At 48.5% G+C, this 23940-nt stretch overlaps 1 protein-coding gene and 1 long non-coding RNA gene across 2 annotated transcripts in view; both read right to left on the reverse strand.

Moving 5' to 3' along the window:
• The window catches only part of LOC139274160 (zinc finger protein 420-like), a gene marked incomplete at its 5' end in the record, with an annotated part of 62189 nt that overhangs the window by 4212 nt on the left and 34037 nt on the right, over nt 1-23940 (reverse strand). Inside the window, 2 exons of the mRNA XM_070891199.1 lie at nt 10868-11167; nt 15355-15526. Coding sequence (XP_070747300.1) covers nt 10868-11167; nt 15355-15526 — 472 coding nt within the window. The remainder of the gene's footprint in view (nt 1-10867; nt 11168-15354; nt 15527-23940) is intronic.
• LOC139273811 (uncharacterized) lies at nt 606-7338 on the reverse strand. The gene is made up of 3 exons (XR_011595381.1): nt 7293-7338; nt 6422-6511; nt 606-771 (listed from the first exon to the last, which is right to left on the reverse strand). It is a non-coding gene; the product is annotated as an uncharacterized lncRNA (long non-coding RNA).

Raw genomic sequence — 23940 nt, forward strand, 5'->3', positions numbered from 1 at the left:
AACCATTACCCTTTGCTTCCTGCCTCTGAGCCAATTTGGATCCAACTTGCCACTTTTCCCTGAATCCCATGGGCTTTTACTTTCATGACTAGTCTGCCATGTGGGACCTTATCAAAGTGTCAAAATGTCTATTGATCTCAGCCCTGTTAATACTCAAAGACTGAGCATCCACAGCCCTCTGGGATAGAGAATTCCAAAGATTCACAGTGAAGAAATTCCTCCTCATCTCAATCTTAAATGACCGACTCCTTATCCTGAGACTATGACCCCCTAGTTCGAGACTCTTCAGTCAGGAGAAACATTTGTGTGAGGAAGTGCTTCATGGCATCACCCTTGATTGGCCTAGCTCTAATTTTAAGGTTCTGTCCCTTTCACCAGAGGAAATCGTTTCTCTATCTACCCTGTTAACTGAACATAAAGGAAATAAATGACTTTTAAACACCTGGTCCACATGGCACTGAAGTGTCTGAAACTCATGATAGGAACTCCAGGAAAACAAAATACTGACAAATGTTAAACTGTTTTGTTCACAAAAGAAATCTCAATTTAACTATTAAAAGATAAATTGTTTAACAGGGGTTCACACTGACTCACCTGTCAGGCCGCCCCTCGAGCACCACGGTTAGTTGCAGAACACACCGCTCCCTGAGCCCTCCGACCTCTGAGCTCTCTTCCTGTTGGTTCCCAGGGCAATCAATCACCCCTCGCCAACATTACGCCGCCAGATGAAGTTGAGGGGCTCAGAGGAAGAAATAAAACGAGGCCGTGAATCTGAGTTAATAAATAAATTAGAGAAGCATGACTACATTTATAAATTTAACGATTTAAAGTCAAGTCAAATGAATTGTTACAATTAATATATTCCTTTTGCACCAAGTGGGAAACAAGTGATGTGTGGGCTGTGCAGAGTGTCTGTGCCCAGTTACACAGTGTGTCCCTGTCTCATCGCTCCAAATACACATGTTTCAGCTCACATCCAACTGACTGGATAAACCTCGCCCGTCTAAACTTCATCACAGAAATACCAGCATTTGATGTTTAGTTATACTAAACCTTTATAAAACACTGGTTAGGCCTCAGCTGGCACATTGTGTTCGATTGTGGGCACCACACTTTCAGAAGGATGTATACACTTTAGAGAGGGTGCAGAAGAGATTTACTAGAATGGTACCAAGGATGAGGGACCTCAGTTATGTGGCAATACTGGAGAAGCTGCAGTTATTCTCCTCGGAGCAGAAAAGTTTAAGAGGAGATTTCATTAAAGTGTTCAAAATCATGAACAATTTTAACAAGGAGAAACTTTTCCAGTGGCAGAAGGGTTGGTAACCTGAGGAGACAGAATAAGGTGATTGGCAAAAGAAGCAGAGGCGACATGAGGAAACATTTTATAAGCAGCGAGTTGTTGCAATCTGGAATGCACTGCCTGAAAGGTGGTGGACGCAGATTCAATAGTAACTTTCAAAAGTGAATTGGATAAATACTAAAGGGACAATATTTGCAGAGCTATTGGGAAAGATCAGGGGAGTGGAACTAACTGGATAGATCTGCCATAGAGGTAACTGGGAGGGTCGATGGGGGTAGTGCATTTGATGGAGTGTATATGTATTTTAACAAGGCTTTTGATGAGGTCCCACATGCCAGACTGGTCACCAAAATAAAAGCCCATGGGATCCAAGGGAAAGTTGGATCCAAAATTGGCTCAGAGGTAGAAAGCAAAGGGTAATGGGCTGCAGGAAGATATCAATGGACTGGTCAGGTGGGCAGAACAGTTACAAATGGAACTTAATCCGGAGAAGTGTGAGGTAGTGCATTTGGGGTGGGCTAACAAGACAAGGGAATTCACATTAATGGTAGGACATTGAGAAGTGTAGAGGAACAGAGGGACTTTGGAGTGCATGTCCACAGATCCCTGAAGGTAGCAGCACAGGTGGATAAGCTGGTTAAGAAGGCATTTGCGATACTTGCCTTTATTAGCCTAGGCACAGAATGTAAGAGCAGGGAGGTTATGCTTGAACTGTATAAAATACTATTTAGGCTACAGCAAGAGTACTGCGTGCAGTTCAAGTCACCACATTACAGGAAAGATGTGATTGCACCAGAGAGGGTAAAAACATTTACGAGGATGTTGCCTGGACTGGAGAATTTTAGCTATGAGGAAAGATTGGATAGGCTGGGGTTGTTTTCTTTGGAACACAGGATGTAGAGGTGGAACCTCATTGAGGTGTATAAAATTATGAGGGGTCTGGATAGAGTGGATAGCAAGGACCTTTTTCGCTTAGCAGAGGATTCAGCCATGGCTCAGTGGGTAGCACTCTCACCTCTGAGTCAGAAGGTTGAGAGTTCAAGTCCCGCTCCAGGGACTTGAGCACAAAAATCTAGGCTGACACTCCAGTGCAGTGCTGAGGGAGTGCCGCACTGTTGGAGATGCTATCTTTCTGATGAGACATTAAACCAAGGCACCGCCTGTTATCTCTGGTGGACATAAAATATCCCATGGCACTATTTTGAAGGTATCCCCGTTGTCCTGGCAATATTTATCCATCAATCAACATAACAAAAACAGTTTATCTGGTAATTATCACATTAACAACATAAGAACAAGATAAGAAATAGGAGCAGGAGTAGGCCATTTGGCCCCTTGAGCCTGCTCTACCATTTAATAAGATCAAGGCTTTTCTGATCATGGACTCAGCTCCACTTCCCTGCCAGCTCCCCATAACCCTTTATTCCCTTATCGCTCTAAAATCTGTCTATCTCCGCCTTAAATATATTTAATGACCCAGCTTCCACAGCTCTCTGGGGCAAAGAATTCCACAGATTTGCAACCCTCAGACAAGAAATCCCTCCTTATCTCAGTTTTAAATGGGTGGCCTCTTATTCTGAAATTGTGAGTGGAATTATCCTCACTGCATCCACCTTGTCAAGCCCCCTCATTCTCGTTTTAGTTTCAATAAGATCACCTCTCATCCGTCTGAACTCCAATGAGTACAGGCCCAACCTACTCAACCTATCTTCATAAGTCAACCCCCTCAGCTCCAGAATCAAACTAGTGAACCTTCTCTGAACTGCCTCCATTGCAAGTATATCCTTGCTTCAATATGGAGACCAAAACTGTACGCAGTACTCCAGGTGTGGCCTTGTACAGATGTAGCAGGAATTATCTGGTGTACATTTATTGCAAGGGGAATACTATATTCCCCTTGCAATAAATGCCAACATTCCATTTGCCTTCCTGATTACTTGCTGTACCTGCATACTAACTTTTGTGTTTCATGCACAAGGATCCCTAGGTCTTTCTGTACTGCAGCACTTTGCAATTTTTCTCCATTTAAATTATAATTTGCTTTTCTATTTTTTCTGCCAAAATGGATAACCTCATTTCCCACATTATACTCCATCTGCCAAATTTTTGCCCACTCACTTAGCCTGTCCATATCCCTTTGCAGATTTTATGTGTACTCCTCACAACTTGCTTTCCCACCCATTTTTATATCATCAGCAGCAAACTTGGCTACATTGCACTCGGTCTCTTCATCCAAGTCATTAATATAGATTGTAAATAGTTGAGTGTGGGATTAATCATGCTTTAATCGGTATTTGCCACTTAAGGTAAGTGTTGACTTCGTTCAATGTCTGTCAGCTTCTGGTATAGTTTGTGAAGGTGGGCTCATTCTGTATCTCTCAGTCTCCGGTACAGTTTATGGAAGTGGTATTGATTCTGTAACTCTCAGTCTCTGGTACGGTGAGTGAGTGTGGGAGTCTCTCTGTATCTCTCAGTATCTGGTACAGTGAGTCTGGGATTCATTCTGTATCTCTCAGTCTCTGGTACAGTGAGTGAGTCTGGGATTCACTCTGTATCTCTCAGTCTCTGGTACAGTTTATGGAGGTGGTATTGATTCTGTAACTCTCAGTCTCTGATACAGTGCATGAGTCTGAGATTCATTCTGTATCTCTCAGTCTCTGGTACGGTGAGTGCGGGATTCATTCTGTATTTCTCAGTCTCTGGTACAGTGAGTGAGTCTGGGATTCATTCTGTATCTCTCAGTCTCTGGTACTGTTAGTGATTGCGGGATACATTCTGTATCTTTCAGTGTCTGGTACAGTGAGTGTGGGATTCACTCTGTATCTATCAGTCTCTGGTACAGTGAGTGTGGGATTCACTCTGTATCTATCAGTCTCTGGTACAGTGAGTGTGGGATTCACTCTATCTATCAGTCTCTGGTACAGTGAGTGTGGGATTCACTCTGTATCTATCAGTCTCTGGTACAGTGAGTGTGGGATTCACTCTGTATCGATCAGTCTCTGGTACAGTGAGTGTGGGATTCACTCTGTATCTCTCAGTCTCTGGTACAGTGAGTGTGGGATTCACTCTGTATCTCTCAATCTCTGGTACTGTTAGTGATTGCGGGATACATTCTATATCTTTCAGTCTGAACTTTATGATGTGGATTTATTCTATACCTTTCAGATACTATTTGTCTATTCTCTCTGATAGTTAATTTGTCACTATGGCTGCACTATTGTGAGATTAACATTGTGCCTTTCCAGCTGATAATGGGTGTGTATTTTGACTGGGATTGATGCATCTACTTGTGAACAGTACTGAGTTATGGTGAAATGTTAACAACTTCTGTTTGATTGCTGGATTGAAAATGTATATCTGGAAATTGGGATCATTGCGGGACTGACCACTTCTGCTGTCTATGAGTGTGGAATTGATATTAAGAACATAAGAAATAGGAGCAGGAGTAGGCCATGCGGCCCCTCGAGCCTGCTCCACCATTTAATACGATCATGGCTGATCCGATCATGGACTCAGGTCCACTTCCCTGCCCGTGCCCATAACCCCTTATTTCCTTATCGGTTAAGTAACTGTCCATCTCTGTCTTAAATGTATTCAATGACCCAGCTTCCACAGCTCTCTGAGGCAGCAAATTCCATAGATTTATAACCCTCAGAGAAGAAATTTCTCCTCATCTGAGTTTTAAATGGGTGGCCCCTTATTCTAAGATTATGCCCCCTAGTTCTAGTCTCCCCTATCAGTGGAACCATCTTCTCTGCCCCCTCATAATCTTAGATGTTTCGATAAGATCACCTAAATTCCAATGAGTAGAGGCAAACCTACTCAACTATCCTCATAAGTCAATGCCCTCATCTCTGGAATCAACCCAGTGAACTTTCTCTGAACTGCCTCCAAAGCAAGTATATCCTTTCTTAGATATGGAAACCAAAATTGTACACAGTATTCCAGGTATGGCCTCACCACTACCCTGTATAACTGTAGCAAAACTTCACTGCATTTATACTCCATCCCCTTTGCAATAAAGGCCAAGATCCCATTGGCCTTCCTGATCACTTGCTGTACCTACATACTAACCTTGTGTTTCATGCACCAGATCCTGCTGTACTGCAGCACTTTGCAATTGTTCCCCATTTAAATAATAACTTGCTGTTTGATTTTTTTTTGCTAAAGTGCATAACTTCACACTTTCCAACATTATACTCCATCTGCCCAATTTTTGCCCACTCACATAGCCTGTCTATGTCCTCCTCATGCATTGCTTTTCCTCCCATCTTTGTATCATCATCAAACTTGGCTACGTTATATCCAGTCCCTTCTTCCAAGTCGTTAATATAGATTGTAAAAAGTTGGGGTCCCAGCACTGATCCCTGCGGCACCCCACTAGTTACGGGTTGCCAACCAGAGAATGACCACTTATCCCAACTCTCACTTTTCTGTTAGTTAGCCAATCCTCTATCCATGCTAATATATTTCCCCCAATCCCATGAACTTTTATCTTGTGCAGTAACCTTTTATGTGGCATCTTGTCAAGTGCCTTCTGGAAGTCCAAATACACCACATCCACTGGTTTCCCTTTATCCACCCTGTTCGTTGCATCCTCAAAGAACTCCAACAAATGTTTCAAACATGACTTCCCCTTCATAAATCCATGCTGACTCTGCCTGACTGAATTATGCTTTTCCAAATGTCCTGGTACTGCTTTAATAATGGACTCCAACATTTTCCCAACCACAGATGTTAGGCTAACTGGTCTACAGTTTCCTGCTTTTTGTCTGCCTCCTTTTTCAAAAAGGGGTGTTACATTTTCAGTTTTCCAATCTGCTGGGACCTCCCCAGAATCCAGGGAATTTTGGTAAATTACAACCAATGAATACACTATCCCTGCCACTACTTCTCTCAAGACCCTAGGATGCAAGCCATCAGGTCTAGGGCATTTACCACCTCATTAGTGATTGTGATATGGCCCCCACCCCCCATAACCCCTTGACTATCCACTGGTGGGATATTTTTTGTCTCCTCTACCATAAAGACTGATACAAAATATTTGGTCAGAGTTTCTGCCATCTCCATGTACCCCATCACCAATTCCCTGGTTTCGTCCTCTGAGTAATACCGTACCTACTGTGTGTACAAGGAGCCAGTTGCACTGTTCCTTATGTCTCAGGTGGCAGAAACTTCACATTTGTTCCTGTACCTTCAATTCCTTACCTGTAGGAAGAAATGGTATCTCTGATCATTCAAGAACAGGAGAAGTAGAAAATACTAAAGTGATGAATGTAATTGTTCAATTAATATTCGTTCTGAACATTCACAAAGAAAAGCCAGCGATACAAACAATGTCAGTGTCTGACTCCACTGCAGTACTGCAGCACTCAGCTTCTGCACACCAAGTGTGTTGGGCAGATTTACAGCAATTTACTGACATCCAGACACAACCCAACCCCTGCCCTGCTTCAGGAATGGGACTATCCGATGGAGCACGGCCTTTTACACAGCTCAGATTGCTACTCCCCTTTCCCAGGGCACTAACCGTTCAACCAGAAACAAAGAGCCGCTGTTTAAAACGTGTCTTTCACATTTCTCACCCGGTGCCTGCAATAGATGCTCCTTGTATAAATCCTCAGTGTCCGGCTCTGCTTCCACTGCTCACTGTCCAATGACAACAAACATGGTGAGACTGGAACTAAAGCAGGAACGTTCACTACTGGTTTACAGGGAGAAAGCAGCAATGACTGTAAACAGCAGATCCTTCCCATTCTGTCTCCCTTACCCGGGACACACACTGTCCACACACAGCCCGAGAATGGCCTCTCCCTTCCCCCACTCACTCCACGCACTGAGACCAGTTCTTGCTCCACTCCGCCTGTTACACACAGACCCCGACTCCGCCTGAACTTCCCCCGGACTCAGTGCCTATCTCTGAGCCCATCTGTGGACACGCTCCCAAAGCGATGTGCTGCTGTAAGGAGGCTGCTGCTCGCTGCCTTACCCCGGGGCCGCGGTGTCTCCATTCCCGGCTGTTTAAAGCATCTTTCTCCGCTCACTGAGTGAATGGCGCTCACAGGCAGGGCTGGGGGAGGGGAGGGCGCATGCGCTCTTCTGCTCACTGGAAATCGACACGGGGGCGGGGCTTAACCGCGCTTGCACAGCTCTCTGCAATAATTCAGCCTTTAAAAATCAAAGTGAACTTTTCCCGATTTACTTTTATCAGAATCTGAGCAAAGGAACTGGGCCTGGGGGGCAAGGACAGAGAATGTTTAAAGCTAGGGGCCTTGCCCCTTTGAGATGCTCAATTTGGGATCATTCCGTGCAGGGTGTTTTTCTCTTCGTGAGCCCGTCCTCGCAAAGTAATCCTGCAGAAACATCGGAGGGACGGCGGAGTAGGAGTGTTTGCTGGGACTGTGCAGGAGTTAATATCTGACAGAAACTGTCCCAGTTTAATTTAATCAGAGTGAAACATTCGGTCACTGAGAGTAATACCGAACGGCCCTGAGCTGCAAGATTACAGAGAGTACAACAGGCGAGCGAGGGTTAAATGTGGGACCTTGTTTCTCTCACTCTCTGACACTGTCCCGCAGTGTGGATTAGTAATGTGTCTGTCTGTGGTACAATATCAGTGAGAGAGGGGACTGCATCTTCTGTCTCTCCAGTTGGATCTTTCAGGATAAAACCGGAGCTCACAGGTCAGTCTGGAACTGATACTGTGCATGTTTCTGTGTCTCACCGCCCTGCCTCGCGCTCCCCTGTCTCTCACTCAGTCCTCTGCCCCACCCCCCGCTCTCCCCACTCCCCCCTCTCCCCATCTCTCTCTGTGTTGCTATCCCCCTTTCTCTTGTACTGCTTGGAAAGGCGGTATACTGTTATTTAGCGTGATGTGGGAACACTATTGGAAGTACAACCCTGATACTGTCTCTATTCTCTCCCTGGTGCTATACATGACAGTGTGGCACTGTTACTGAGTGTAAGACGGGGATACCAATACAAAGTGTAAGACTGATACTGTGCCTGTCTCTCTTTATCTTTCGCTGATACGGTACATGAATGCGTGATACAAGTATTAAGCGTATATGGAGACACAGTTCGCGTATTTAGAGTGTCTATATCTGTCGTTCTCTCAGATAGCAATCTCTGGGTGATAAGGATGGGATGGATAGGGCACCAGTTACTGTTAAATGTCTCTCAGTTTAGGAGAGAGAGTGGGGCAGTGAGCACATAATATATATTTTCAGAAAAATCAAACATATTTCTGCATGCGAACACTATAACAACTTAAAGCAGATATGAGTTTAGCCAGCCTCTGTGGTGATTGTTCCCCAGATTCAGGGGCAGGAACCAAACACTGTAAGGAATGCAAGCCTCAGAGTGTTTAACATTTACTGAGCTGGGAAACTACAACTAACCCCGAGAATCGGCAGCACAAGCCCAGCGGAGAGGAAACCCTGTGCTGGGAGCTGTAAATCTGGGACAGTTTGTGTTATGAATGTGCAGATGTGAACATTGTGTGAGTGATAGTGTGTGTCTACTGTATATGGTCCACGTCTCTGAGCCACACAGGAGGGCGGGTATCACTACAATCCTGCAGACCATGAGTTTGGTGGCAGATTTGAGGGCCTGATCTTTGAACACTCTTTCCCTCAGGCGGCTGAAGGCTGCACTGGCGCACTGCAGGCGGTGTTGCATCTTGTTGTCAATGTCTGCCCTTGCTGATAATAGGCTCCCAAGGTATGGAAAGCGGTCCACATTGTCCAGTGCTGGACCATTGATCTTGATGGAAATCGCTGGAGAAATGCCACCAATGTCTCCACAAGATCCTACAAATCCCCTGGGAGGACAGATGCATCAGTGTTAGCGTCCTCGATCAGGCCAACATCCCCAGCATCGAAGCAATGACCACACTCGACCAGCTCCGCTGGGCAGGCTGTTAAGTCCTGACTCTAATGTACTGACTTGCACAAGACATATGCTGAAGTCAAGGTCACTCAATAACCTGCACCTTTAATTCACAGCTCTCCAGTGCTGCACTTGCCTGAGACCTCCCTTTATATACCTCAGTGGGACAGGTATGGAGTGTCTCCTTCAAGTGCACCCCTAGTGGTAAGGTATGCTTATTGTTACAGGTCATATCCAGTTACAGTCATGAATAGCATGGTAAGATACAGTTATATACAGTAATGTGAGATACATGACATCACCCTCCCCCAAGGTCTTATTGCCTTTATAGATTCAGTCTCTCAGGTGGTCTGCACTCTCGCGTGGAGCGTCTTAGTTGTGGTTCAGTTGTTTGCCTTGGTGCCTGTGTTCGTTAGGTGTGATTGCTGGTATCTCGCCTGGGCTGTCTGTTTCATTCGGCGTGATTGCTGGTATCTCACCTGGGCTGTCTGTTCAGACTGTCTTTTCCTCAGGTTGTTCCACCTGTCTGTCCACTAGGTGTGGTGTGAGTTCCACATTGTAGTCTGCCTCTGGTTCTTCAGTGTTATCAGTGAATCTACTTGTTACTTGGTCAACATGCCTCTGGCAGGTTTGGCCATTGTCCATTTGTACAACCAGCAGCCTGTTTCCCTCTTTTTCTGTTACTGTCCCTGCAAGCCATTTGGGACCCCGGCCATAGTTTAGCACAAACACTTTGTCCCCTATCTCATTCCACCTCCCCCTCGAATTTCGGTCATGGTACTCAGTTAGCTTTTGATGCTCAGCCTCAACAATTTCATGCATGTCTGGGAGGACTAACGAGAGCCTGGTCTTTAAGGGTCATTTCATCAATAGTTGCACGAGGGGAACCCCAGTCAACGAATGCGGATGAGATCTGTATGCCAGCAGCAGTCACGACAGGTGGCTCTGCAGCATGGCACCTTGGATTCTGAGCATGCCTTATTTAATGATCTGCACTGTGCACTCCACCTAGCCATTGGAGGCTGGCTTGAAAGGTGCCATCTTAACGTGATTTATACCGTGGTCAACTATAAAATTGTGAAATTCTGTACTGGTGAAGCACAGACCATTATCACTGACCAATATGTCAGGAATGCCGTGCATTGCAAACATGGTTCTAAGGCTCTCCACAATGGTGGAGTTGGTGCTCGAGTTTAAAATGGTGCACTCGATCCATTTTGAAAATGCATCAACGACTACAAGGAACATTTTGCCCATGAATGGGCCTGCATAGTCCACATGCACCCGTGACCACGGTTTGGTGGGCCAGGGGCTAAGGGGGGCCTCCTTGGGGGCATTACAGAGTTGGGCACAAATGGTGCACCAACGGACACAGAGCTCCAAGTCTGCATCAATGCCAGGCCACCAGACATGAGATCTGGCTATGGCCTTCATAAGGACGATCCCCGGGTGTTCACGATGGAGCTCCTGGACAAATGCCTCCCTGCCTCGTAAGGGCATAACTACTCAGCTGCCCCACATCAGGCAGTCTGCCTGTAGTGAGAGTTCATGCATGCGCCTATGGAAGGGTTTGACCTCCTCAGGGCAGGCATCGTGAGCCTCTGCCCAGTCACCAATTAAAACGCATCTTTTAACTAGACATAACGTGGGGTCACTGGTCGTCTAGGCTCTGACTTGACGAGCCATCATGGGCGAACCTGTGGATTCAAAGGCATTGATTGCCATGACCATCTCACAGTCCTGTGCGTCGGACCCTTCTATGGTCGCCAGGGGTAGCCTGCTAAGCGCGTCGGCACAGTTGTCTGTGCCTGGTCTGTGCCTTATCGTGTAGTCGTAAGCCGTCAGCATGAGTGCCCACCGCTGAATGCGCACCAAGGCGTTGGCGTTGATTGCCTTGTACTCAAATAGTAGGGACTTGAAGGGTTTGTGGTCGGTTTCTAATGCAAACTTGGCCCCGAAAAGGTATTGATGTATCTTTTTGACACCGTACATGCACGCGAGCACCTCCTTCTCAACCATACCATACCCGCGCTCCGCCCGCGAAAGTGACCTGGAGGCATAAGCAACGGGCTGCAAATTACCTGCATCATTGACATGCTGTAAAAATGTACCCGACCCCATACGCTGATGCATCACAAGTAAGGACTAACTTTTTACCTGGGTCAAAAAAAGCTAAAACACTCTTGGAACATAGAAGGTTGTGTGCCTTATTGAAGGCACGTTCTTGGGTGTCCCCCCAAAACCAATCGCACCCCTTTCTGAATAGCACATGGAGAGGCTCCAGCAGTGTGCTCAAGTTCTGCATAAAGTTCCCAAAGTAATTGAGTAGCCCAGAAAGGCGCGCAGTTCTGAGATATTCCGGGGCCTGGGTACCAGGTGAATCACTTCGGTTTTGGATTCGGTTGGGCAGATTCCATCAGCGGCAATCCTTCTGCCCAAAAATTCAACCTCAGGTGTGAGAAACAGACACTTGGGTTTCTTAACTCTTAGGCCTAGCTGATCCAATCGACTTAGTACTTCCTCAAGATTGCGGAGATGAAAGTCGGTGTCCCTGTCCGTGATGAGTATGTCATCTTGAAACACAACCGTCCCCGGGATGGACTTGCACAGACTCTCCATGTTGCGCTGGAATATAGCAGCTGCTGACCTGATGCCGAATGGGCATCGATTGTACCCAAAAAGGCCTCGATGTGTGTTGATGGTGGTGAGTAACCTAGACTCTTCGGTCAGTTCTTGTGTCATATACGCAGATGTGAGGGCAAGTTTCGAGAAAAGTTTTCCTCCAGCCAACGTGGCAAATAGGTCCTCCGCTCTGGGAAGTGGGTATTGGTCCTGTACGGAGACTTTGTTTATGGTAGACTTGTAATCCCCACAGATTCACACGGATCCATCAGGCTTCATGACTGGGATGATGGGGCTTGCCCAGTCGCTGAATTCCACGGGAGAAATTATGCCTTCCCGCAGAAGCTGGTCCAGGTCATTTTCAATCTTTTCCCTCATCACATAAGGTACAGTTCTAGCCTTGTGATGGACCAGTCTGGCATTCTGTGTGATGTAGATTCTAACTTTAGCCCCTTTGAAGGTGCCCACACCTGGCTGAAAGAGATGTTCAAAACGGCTTAGAACTGTTGAGCAGGAGGTTCGTTCCTCTGACGACATGGCGTGAACATCATCCTATTTCCAATTAAGTTCTGCTAGCCAGCTTCTCCCTAACAAGGCTGGGAGATCCCCGGGGACAATCCACTGGGAAAGTCGGTTCACCATCCCTTTGTGTGTGACCGAGTGCATGGCGCTGGAAAGGACTGGGATGATTTCTTTACAATAGGTCCTTAGTTTGGTGTCGATCTTTGTGAGTTTTGGTCTGTTGCTTTTGTGCGGCCACAGCTGTTCAAATTGTTGAACGCTCATGAGGGACTGACTGGCCCCTGTGTCCAGCTCCATGTTGACGGGTATCCCGTTGAGTAGAACCCTCATCATAATTGGAGGCAACTTGGTGTAAGAACAGTGGACATTGATCGTGTTAACCCGCTGTACCTCGGTGTCCCGTGCACTGTTCCAACCATCTTCTGGTCTGCTTTTCGACTCTTCCGATTCGTATACCAGCTGAGCTGCTGTTTTTCTGACATGCGAGCCAATGCCCTGTGTAGTTGCAGTTTCTGAAAACGGCATGCTGAAATCGACACATCCTGGTTGAGTGCCTTCCCCCACATCTCCAACACAGACCGTTTCCATTGTTTCCGAAGGATGAGCTGCGTCTGACTGATCTCCCTTGAGCTTCTCTCAATCTGTTGTTGATTGCTTGCATTGTGGGTTGATGAGGTGTGATCGGCCGTTCAAGTGGCCCTTGATTTTGATGGCTTCTGGCACCACTGTCTGCTGTTGAAGGCCTGCTCTCATGCCTTTGTCTGTGTGTGGGGGTAGCAGTTTGTTTCACAATGTGAATCCCTTGTTCCGATGCCTCGTTGGTTGTACTACCCGAAGTATAGATCAGCTTTGTTTCTTCTTCGCCTGCCAACAATGTCTATGAGACCAGTGTTGCTGCCTCTAGAGTCAAGTTCTTAGTCTCTATAAACTTTCGGAATATGCCTGCATGGCCTATTCCTTCAATAAAAAAGTCTCTCAGTACTTCTCTCCTTAGTTCATCAGGGAACTCACATGAACTAGCCAGCCTCCGAAGTTCCGCCATCAAGTCGGGTATGTTTTGGTCCACACAGCATCTGTAGTTGTAGAACCTGTGTCTGGCCATGTGTAGGCTGCTCGCTGGCTTCAGGTGGTCTCGCACCAGTGTGCTCAACTCCTCAAACAACTTGCTTGCTGGTTTCTTGGGTGCCAGCAGGTTTTTCATTAAAGCATATGTTTTCGAGCCACAGCTGGTCAAGAGATGGGCTCTTCTCTTGTCTGCCTTATCGTCGCCCAGCCAGTCTTTGGTCACAAAGCTTTGCTGGAGCCTTCTATAAAGTCATCCCAATTGTCTCCAGCATTGTATTTCTCATCTGAGCTGTTGGTAGCCATTCTGTGGATTCTGTGATCCCGTAACTCATCGCCACTGTTAAGTCCTGACTCTAATGTATTGACTTGTACGAGACGCATGCTAAAGCCAAGATCACTCAGGACCTGCACCTTTAATTCACAGCTCTCCAGTGCTGCACATGCCTGAGACCTCCCTTTATATACCTCCGTGGGACAGGTATGGAGTGTCTCCTGCAAGTGCACCCCTGGTGGTAAGGTATGCTTATTGTTACAGGTCATATCCAGTTACAGTCATGTATAGCATGGTAAGATACAGTTATATACAGTAATGTGAGATACATGACAGAGGCCACATTGTTCGCATGCCTGACACAAGACTCCCAAAGCAAGCGCTCTACTCAGAACTCCTACACGGCAAGCAAGCCCAAGGTGGGCAGAAGAAACGTTACAAGGACACCCTCAAAACCTCTTTGATAAAGTGCAACATCCCCACCGACACCTGGGAGTCCCTGGCCAAAGACCGCCCTAAGTTGAGGAAGTGCATCCGGGAGGGCGCTGAGCGGTCGAGTCTCATCGCCGAGAGCGTGCAGAAAATAAGCGCAGGCAGCGGAAAGAGCGTGCGGCAAACTAGTCCCACCCTCCCTTACCGTCAAAGACTAACTGTCCCACCTGTGACAGAGACTGTAATTCCCGTATTGGACTGTTCAGTCACCTAACAACTCACTTTCAGAGTGTGATGAGAGTGTGTTAAAGGGGCGGGCCGGTGAGACTAATGTCACTGTGTTTGTGTGTCCGTCTCATCCCCGGATTCCAGAGTCCCTCTTGTGTAAAATTCAAAGATTTCCCTGTCACAGGATCGCCCTGCTGCCCTGCTCAGGTCTAAAGTGGGAATTAAACGTCAAGTTTGATGTGATTTCAAATTTTAGTCGAAAAACAGAGAAAATGTCCGCGATCGGGTGAGAGAGCGCGATCAGTGCAGCAATGAAACCGGTTTAAATCCAAATTGCTGCCTTCAATTCCGATGCAACCTTCTCGACAACAAACATCCCGGTGTTCGGGACAGAAAGAGGCCAGTCTGGGAATCTGGAGGGCCCGGGTTGAATTGGAATCGGACAGTTAATGAGGAGAGAGAAACACAGAGAGGCTGGAGGGGCGGGGAGCTGACAGCAGGATGTCTCCGCCCCGTCCGCTCGCTGCCTTTAAGTTGCTCTGTGCCGCCGCTTCCCGTTTCATTTCTGACCGAGCTCTGACTGTCAGAGATTTTCCAGAGTCGCCGACATGACTGACACTGCAGCCGCCGAAACGGCCCCTCCTGCCGCCGCCGCTCAAACCAAGGCTCACAGTAAGAAAAAGGCGGCGGCTCCCCGCTCCAAGCCAGCCGGCCCCACATTGGGCGAATAGATCCTTAAGGTTGTGGCCGATGGCAGCGATCGCAAGGGGATGTCTCTGGCCGCGATAAAGAAGGCTCTGGCGGCCAAAGGCGTGGATGTGGAGAAGCGCAGGTCCCATATCAGGTTCAGTATCAAGAGGAATGTGACAAATGGCTTCCTGGTGCAGACCAAAGGCACGGGCGCCTCGGGCTCCTTCAAAGTCGCTAAGAAGGAAAACCAGGGGAAAGTGGGAAGCGAGGTGAAGAAACCAGCAGTCAAGAAATCTCCAGCCAAGAAACCATCAGTCAAGACATCTCTGACCAAGAAACCAGCAGCCAAGAAATCTCCCGCCAAGAAAACGAGCACCAAGAAGGCGCCAACAGTAAAAAAGACAGCGAAAGCGGCGGCTGGGAAGAAGGCAGCGGCGCAGAAGCCAAAGGGCCCCAAGAAGGCCTCGGGCGCAAAGGTGAAGGCGGCCAAAAAGGTGAAAAAACTGAGGGCCAAGGCCAAATCAACAAAACCCAAGAAAGCAGCATCCAAAAAGTAAATAAAAAGTGCAACTTGTAAACACCTGGACCCAAAGGCTCTTCTCAGAGCCACCCACGCCTCTCAGAAAAGAGTTGATCCCCGAATCAAATGCTCCCTGTCCCGGGGCCGGGCTCAGATTTCAGACAGAAGTCATTGAACATGAAGCCAGGATCCCTTTTGACCCGCTGACATTGACTGCACCCACCCCTCCCCCAGTGTCTGCAATAAAACACACAGAGAATGGGATGTCCGGCCCGGGCCTCACTATAACTGGGGATGTGTTCGGCTCCAGTCTCAGTTCCTGGTCATTGTTATTTCACAGATTTAGGGGGAGAGTCTGTGAGACGGTGATACTGGCGGAGATACCCCGCCTCACAACTCAAACCCCAAACACCACATTCTCCAAATCAGCTGGAATACGGTGTTTGTAAACTGCTGAACCTGTGAGAGGAAGTGTGGGGAGATGATACAAGGTCTGAGATTAACAGGGAAGGGTCTGTATATAGGCGGGAATATTCGTGATTGTTAATTGTAACTGGACATTTAAAAGCTTCTGATTCATGGAAGCCTTGAAGATGAATTCCGAGTCTGTAAGAGTTTGTGCGGAGCGCTGTGTTTCGGTTCTATTGTCGGAAAACGGATTGAAATTGGCGGCTGCAGAAAGCTGGAGCGGAGCTGGAAGATCAGAGGCCGCTCTCTGCTCTGTCTGTCAATCTTGACGATGTCTCCTCCCCTTCCCGCCTCTCTCACTCTGCGCTTTCTCAGTCAGGTCGGCTCCGGCTCTAAAAAAAAGAGCCGGGCGCAGCTCCGTCTTATTCAGCGGCTGTTTAAGTGAAGAATCATTATGTCTGGTCGAGGTAAAGGAGGCAAAGGACTGGGTAAAGGCGGAGCCAAACGGCACCGTAAAGTGCTCCATGATAACATCCAGGGCATCACCAAACCAGCCATCCGCCGCCTGGCTCGCCGTGGCGGTGTCAAGCGGATCTCAGGCCTGATCTACGAGGAGACCCGCGGGGTGTTAAAGGTTTTCCTGAGAATGTGATCAGGGATGCGGTCACCTACACTGAGCACGCCAAGCGCAAGACGGTCACTGCCATGGATGTGGTGTACGCTCTGAAACGGCAGGGCCGCACACTATGGATTCGGCGGCTGAATAACGCGACCCTTCTCCCAAACACAACACAAAGGCTCTTCTAAGAGCCACCCACCGCCTCACAGAGAGAGCAGCGACCTGGGGATGGGAGCGCGTACAGTTTGGTTGGGAAATGGTTTCGGCTGTTTAATTCATGGAAAGAAATATTTGGATTTATATAGCGCCTTTCACGACCACCGAACGTCTCAAGACCAATGAAGTACATAGAAACATAGAAACATAGAAAATAGGTGCAGGAGTAGGCCATTCGGCCCTTCTAGCCTGCACCACCATTCAATGAGTTCATGGCTGAACATTCAACTTCAGTACCCCATTCCTGCTTTCTCGCCATACCCCTTGATCCCCCTAGCAGTAAGGACCTCATCTAACTCCTTTTTGAATATATTTAGTGAATTGGCCTCAACAACTTTCTGTGGTAGAGAATTCCACAGGTTCACCACTCTCTGGGTGAAGAAGTTCCTCCGCATCTCGGTCCTAAATGGCTTACCCCTTATCCTTAGACTGTGACCCCTGGTTCTGGACTTCCCCAACATTGGGAACATTCTTCCTGCATCTAACCTGTCTAACCCCGTCAGAATTTTATATGTTTCTATGAGGTCCCCTCTCATTCTTCTGAACTCCAGTGAATACAAGCCCAGTTGATCCAGTCTTTCTTGATAGGTCAGTCCCGCCATCCCGGGAATCAGTCTGGTGAACCTTCGCTGCACTCCCTCAATAGCAAGAATGTCCTTCCTCAGGTTAGGAGACCAAAACTGTACACAACACTCCAGGTGTGACCTCACCAATGCCCTGTACAACTGTAGCAACACCTCCCTGCCCCTGTACTCAAATCCCCTTGCTATGAAGGCCAACATGCCATTTGCTTTCTTAACCGCCTGCTGCACCTGCATGCCAACCTTCAATGACTGATGTACCATGACACCCAGGTCTCTTTGCACCTCCCCTTTTCCTAATCTGTCACCATTCAGATAATAGTCTGTCTCTCTGTTTTTACCACCAAAGTGGATAACCTCACATTTATCCACATTATACTTCATCTGCCATGCATTTGCCCACTCACCTAACCTATCCAAGTCGCTCTGCAGCCTCACAGCATCCTCCTCGCAGCTCACACTGCCACCCAACTTAGTGTCATCCGCAAATTTGGAGATACTACATTTAATCCCCTCATATAAATCACTTTTGGAGTGTAGTCGCTGTAGGAATATGGGAATTATTAAATATTTTACAACTATTGTAAATATGAGAGATCAAAAACTCCGGCTGACAGTCACAATTACCACCGGGCGGGATACACCGTCCCCTTTACCCAAACATTACAGTCTCCCCTCACAGATAATTCCTGTCATGTTGTGAGGTTCGGTTTAACCGGACTCTGGCGGGATCAATGCGGGAATTTGTGTTTACAGGAAGCAGTGACCGGAGATTTATTCCCGCCTGGTACAGACCGATCAGGGAATGGAACAGAATTCAAACCGGAATGTTGCAGAGAGTGGGATTGGTGACTTATAATGGGGCACAATCGCCGTTATAAAGAGCGGATTTTTAAATTGCTGGCGGGAAATTAGAGTTTCTTTAATCTCTGTTGGTTGATATTCTGAAATTGGCGGGCTTTTTGAAATTGACCAACTGTCAGTTTCAGTTCAGCCAATCAGGGCCCAGTAATCCCTGCCCTTCATTTTCACTCTTGGTGCTTGGTTCAAACTTGATTGGCGCCGGGCTGCAGCCAATCACAGCCCCGGGGCGGATCCTCACACACTTTAAAAGGAGGCCCCAGAGGAGTCTCCGCATTAACAGTCCGTGTGTCCTAGATTGTGTTGAGATCCGTTTAGATAATGGCCAGGACCAAGCAGACAGCGCGCAAATCCACCGGAGGGAAAGCTCCTCGCAAACAGCTGGCGACCAAAGCGGCCCGGAAGAGCGCTCCGGCCACGGGCGGAGTGAAGAAGCCTCATCGCTACCGACCCGGCACCGTGGCTCTGAGGGAGATCCGCCGCTACCAGAAATCCACCGAGCTGCTGATCCGCAAACTGCCCTTCCAGCGCCTGGTGCGGGAGATCGCTCAGGACTTCAAGACCGACCTGCGCTTCCAGAGCTCCGCCGTCATGGCCCTGCAGGAGGCCAGCGAGGCTTACCTGGTGGGGCTCTTTGAGGACACCAACCTGTGCGCCATCCACGCCAAGCGAGTCACCATCATGCCCAAAGACATCCAGCTGGCCCGCCGCATCCGCGGGGAGCGCGCCTAGACTTCCCCTGCCCCGACTCGAAGCTTCAGCACCAAGTGCAACAACGGCTCTTTTCAGAGCCACCAAATCAGCAAAGGAAAGAGCTGCGATCTCCTGTAACCAGAGCTTCGTGTTGTTCATTAACCCATTGTAGGGACGGGCAGAGGGTGTGGGACTGATTACTGATCGTGTATTTATATACCAGCTCGGTTCATGTGGGAGTTATTGACTAATAACTAATGAGCCCTTTAATATTTTCAGAAACTGACATCGGCTTTGCGTCGCTCTGACTCCAAGTTCCCCGGGGCAGAGCACAGATTTTCCCATTCGGTGTTGCCGGAGAATGGGGGCAGGCAGATCTGGGAAGCACTGCAATGGATCCGGGTCCTGTGTGTGTACATCGCTCGCTGATGCAATGCGGTCTGAACTGGCTGGCTTAGCAGAGAAATATACAGCCTGGGAACAGAAGCAGCATTCAAATTATCTCAAACCAGACCAGAATTAAACTAGGCTCTTTGATTACTATATTAATTCATCACCGCCAACTCTCTAGTTTTCATAGACAGACTAAAGAATATTTAAAGAACCGGTGGCGGTATTTATACAATTGTTGAGTGACAACTGTAGTTCAGTTATTCGCTGTTAACTGGAAGAGTGTATGTGTGAGCAGAGAACCGTAATGCAGAGAACGGGAACTGAAAACTCTCCCATACGGATAAGGGGTAAGCCATTTAGGACTGAGATGAGGAGAAACTTCTTCACTCAAGAGTTGTTAACCTGTGGAATTCCCTGCGGCAGAGTTGTTGATGCCAGTTCGTTAGATATATTCAAGAGGGAGTTCGATGTGGCCCTTATGGCTAAAGAGATCAAGGGGTGTGGAGAGAAAGCAGGAAAAGGGTACTGAGGTGAAAGATCAGCCATGATCTTACTGAATGGTGGTGCAGGCTCGAAGGGCCGAATGGCTTACTCCTGCACCTATTTTCTATGTTTACAGGTCTGAAATAAGCCAATCTATCGGTACTTGAATTAAAGGGCTCTGACTCAATTAAGTCAGTAAGCAGCCCTTCCACAGATACTGTGGTCGGCTCTGAAAAGAGCTTTTGGGTTATTAGATTAAATCTTGTCCGCTTTACTTGCTCTTGGACGAAGTGGTGGTTTTCTTGGGCAGCAGCACAGCCTGGATATTCGGCAGCACCCCGCCCTGAGCGATGGTCACCTTTCCCAGCAGCTTATTGAGCTCCTCGTCGTTGCGGATGGCCAGCTGCAGGTGTCTGGGGATGATGCGGGTCTTCTTGTTGTCGCGGGCCGCATTGCCGGCCAGCTCCAGGATTTCAGCGGTCAGATACTCGAGCACAGCAGCCATGTAGACCGGGGCTCCGGCACCCACACGCTGAGCGTAGTTCCCCTTTCGCAGGAGTCTGTGAACACGGCCCACAGGGAACTGCAGTCCGGCCCGGGAGGAACGAGCCTTGGCCCGAGCTTTACCGCCGGTTTTTCCTCTTCCAGACATTTCCACAATCCACAGGTTCAGAAAAAGAATGCAAAACTCCTCCCTCATCTGCTCTTCTTCTACATTCTGGAGGGATACAGGGAGTGAACTTGTGATTGGTCGCTCTGCGGTGCATTTCATTGGCCTTTTCCGATGACCAATCACCATCTGCTTAGCCTGCCACTGAAAAGAGGGCGAAAATTATTGTTCGACTTCCAACGAATCTTCAATTTCAAAAACCCCGCCCGTAATTTTTACAATGCGGATTATGTTAATAAATTCATCATTAGCCAAAGATTTCCAAACACATTTTATTCCATATTGCCTTCCAAATTCCAGGATGTTACAATCAGGATTAAATTAGGGTTCACTTTCAAACATTCTGTTACGGGACACATTCCAGCTCATTCTTTGTACAATTTGGGAATCACAGATCATGGATAATCCTCCGCACAGGCGGGAGTGAGACCAGAACTGGGAGTCCTTCTGTGAAAAGAGAAGAGGGACAGAGTGTTCCAACTGCCCCGTTCTGGTCTCTGTAAGAACTTCCATTCTGAGTTGTTGCACACGCAGGCTCCGGGTAATAAGCGGGTTGACTAACTAGATTTTTTTTTTGAAAAAGGGCTTGAGAGAGAATGAGGTGAGTAAAATCTAAAACAAGACCATAATTCGTCGGCAGGCGACCAGGGAGTGTTTATATTTTACTGGGAGGGAACTTCATCAACGAAGCTAAGGCTGAACCGGACAGTAAAACCGATTATCTGAAAATTCGTATCTAAATCTACCCTAGATCTTTAAATGTTGTCAAAAACACTTGCTCAGGAAATAATTACAGTAAATTGAGATTAAAGGATGACGCGTTTGTGCAGCTCTTTCAGAGAGGTTGTGGGTGGCTCTTAAAAGAGCCGTTGTGTTTGGGGTTTGTTTCGTCAGCGTTTTACTTGGAGCTGGTGTACTTGGTCACCGCCTTTGTCCCTTCCGACACGGCGTGCTTAGCCAGCTCCCCGGGCAGCAGCAGGCGCACGGCGGTCTGGATTTCCCGGGAGCTGATGGTGCAGCGCTTATTATAATGGGCCAGGCGGGAAGCCTCACCCGCGATGCGCTCGAAAATATCGTTCACAAACGAGTTCATGATGCCCATAGCCTTGGAGGAGATGCCGGTGTCGGGATGAACCTGCTTCATCACTTTGTAGATGTAGATGGAGTAACTCTCCTTCCTCGACTTTCTGCGCCTCTTGCCGCCCTTCGGTGGCGTTTTCTTGATCACTTTCTTGGCGCCTTTCTTGGCAGTAACTGATTTCTTCTCTTCAGGCATCGTCTTGTTCAATCCGAACCAGACATGACGTAAACTCAGCTCGGAGCTCGTATTACATCGGCAGCCCCACACTCCGCCCACATCCCTATGCTAATGAGGGATGGGTGAAGGCAACGATTGTGATTGGTGCATTCGCTGCGTTGTCAATTTCCATTGTTCTGTAATTCTCTGATTGGATATTTAAAGAGACCAATCAGATTTACTGCTCGCCACAATCTCAAATTCTTGAATTAGTTTATCAGTTACATCCCCTCCCAAGCCATACTCTGTTCTTTATCGATCGAGATATCTACATGTTCGACAGACATTGACCGGTTTGTATCCGAGATTGCCTGAGGGTCACTTCTGGTCAGGACTTGGGAGTCCTTCTGTGAGGGCAAAAGACCCTCACTGACCTTCCGCCCTGATGCTGCCTTCCTCCCACCGTTTAATTCAACATCTTTCTTATCTGTCACTGCTATAACTATATTAGTTGTTTCAGTGTTACCTTCACTGGAATATGCTGTACCTTCTGTGCCGTAAACGGCCTATTTCCCTTAGCACAGGGGACATAAATTTAAAGTAATTAGCAGGTTTAGAGGGGAAATTTCTTCACGCAGAGGGTGGGGGTCTGGAACTCACTGCCTGAATGGGTGGTCGAAGCAGAACCCCTCCCCCCCGAAGACCATCTAATAAGACTGTTATTTTGCCATCTGGGGAGTGCACCCCAGCAAAACACCCACCCAGCACTGTGAGGGGAGACCTGCCCTCACAGCTTCCCTCTTTCCCACCCCCCCTCTCTCTCTGTCACTCTGTCACTCTCTCTGTCTCTCCCCTCTCTCGCTGAGAGCTCTTTCCTCCTAATTAAAAAATCAAGACAACTGAGCAGAGGGAGCAAGGCCCCTCCCTAATCGTTAACTAGGGGAGAGGTGTGCCTCATTAAGAGCTCCCTCTGCTCCCACATTTAACGAGGCCTATTAAGACCATTAAGGCCTGTGACTTTGGGGTGAGTGTAACCCTTAAAGGGACCCCGTGATGGCGACCCCATCTATGTCGGTGGCAGGGCCAGTTAAGACTTACGCGCAGGCGGCTTCCACAGCCACTGCGCATCCTGCTGCACTGCTACCATTTAGATTAATAACTAAAAAACATGGGGTCAAGAGCTACACTCACCTCACTATGAGCATCAAGGACTGCGTGTGGGCGATGGCTGGGGTAGTCGGACCCTCAGCTATTGTCGTGGCCTTCAAGATGTCCAGGAAGGCTGTGTTCTTCCTGGGGTCGGAGCGGGTGGTGTCCCTGGCCCTTGAAAAGGGGCTCACGGTGGGTGGGACATTCCAGCCGGTGGACCCTCTCGAGGCCACCACGCAGAGGATCATTCTTTCGAATGTCCCGCCCTTTGTTCCCGCTGAGCTCCTGCTCCCTCACCTACATCAACTGGGGGAGGTAAGGTCGGGGATTAACCCGATACCGCTCGGTCTCAGGGAGACCAGCCTGCATCATGTGTTCTCCTTCCAGTGCCAGCTTTTTGTCCGGCTGGCGCGGGAGGAGATGACAGAGGGCACCTTTAACGTGGTGCACGAGGAGACGTTGGACGGCGTGCGGAGCCACCAAAGGGACCCAAGGCTGGCGCCATCGCCACCTCTCCCCCTAGTAGCATCCGCGTGGATGCGCGGACATCGTTGGAGGCCTTTGTCTTCATGGCCTCCGGCGGTGAGGAGGGAGAGCGTCCGGGTGGAAGGAAGGCATGGAGGAAGGTGAAATACCTCGAGGCGGGTCCCCTGAGCACCGGACAGCCTCATCACCGCACCCGGCCTACCTCTGTCACCTGCCCTGAGCCCGTGCCCAAGCCCTCGACAATACCGCAGAGGGCTTGGGCGTGGGCAAGAAAAATAAAAGGGGGGAGTGGAGCGGGAGGCCTCAGCAGTGAGGTCTCCCTGTCTCCGCGCCCCCTCCCCCAGACAAAAAAGGAGGCACCGCTCCAATGAGGTGGAGGGGGAACAATATCCCTCCACGGAGGAGTTGGTGCCTGCCACATGTCCCGCGTCCCCCATCAGCACCCCCAAACCGCGCCGTAGGTGGGGGGGAATCTGTCCCCGGGGAGGGTCAGACAGTCGAGGCTGCCCAGCCTCTGCCTCCCGGGGATGGCGATGAAGATCTGCCTGTTGTGGGGGGCGTGGGGCCGGCGGAGGAATGCGTCGCCGCCGGGTCGGGCATC

The sequence above is a fragment of the Pristiophorus japonicus genome, chromosome 9 (genome assembly GCF_044704955.1).
Source record: "Pristiophorus japonicus isolate sPriJap1 chromosome 9, sPriJap1.hap1, whole genome shotgun sequence".
In the NCBI taxonomy this organism is placed as follows: Eukaryota; Metazoa; Chordata; class Chondrichthyes; family Pristiophoridae; genus Pristiophorus; species Pristiophorus japonicus.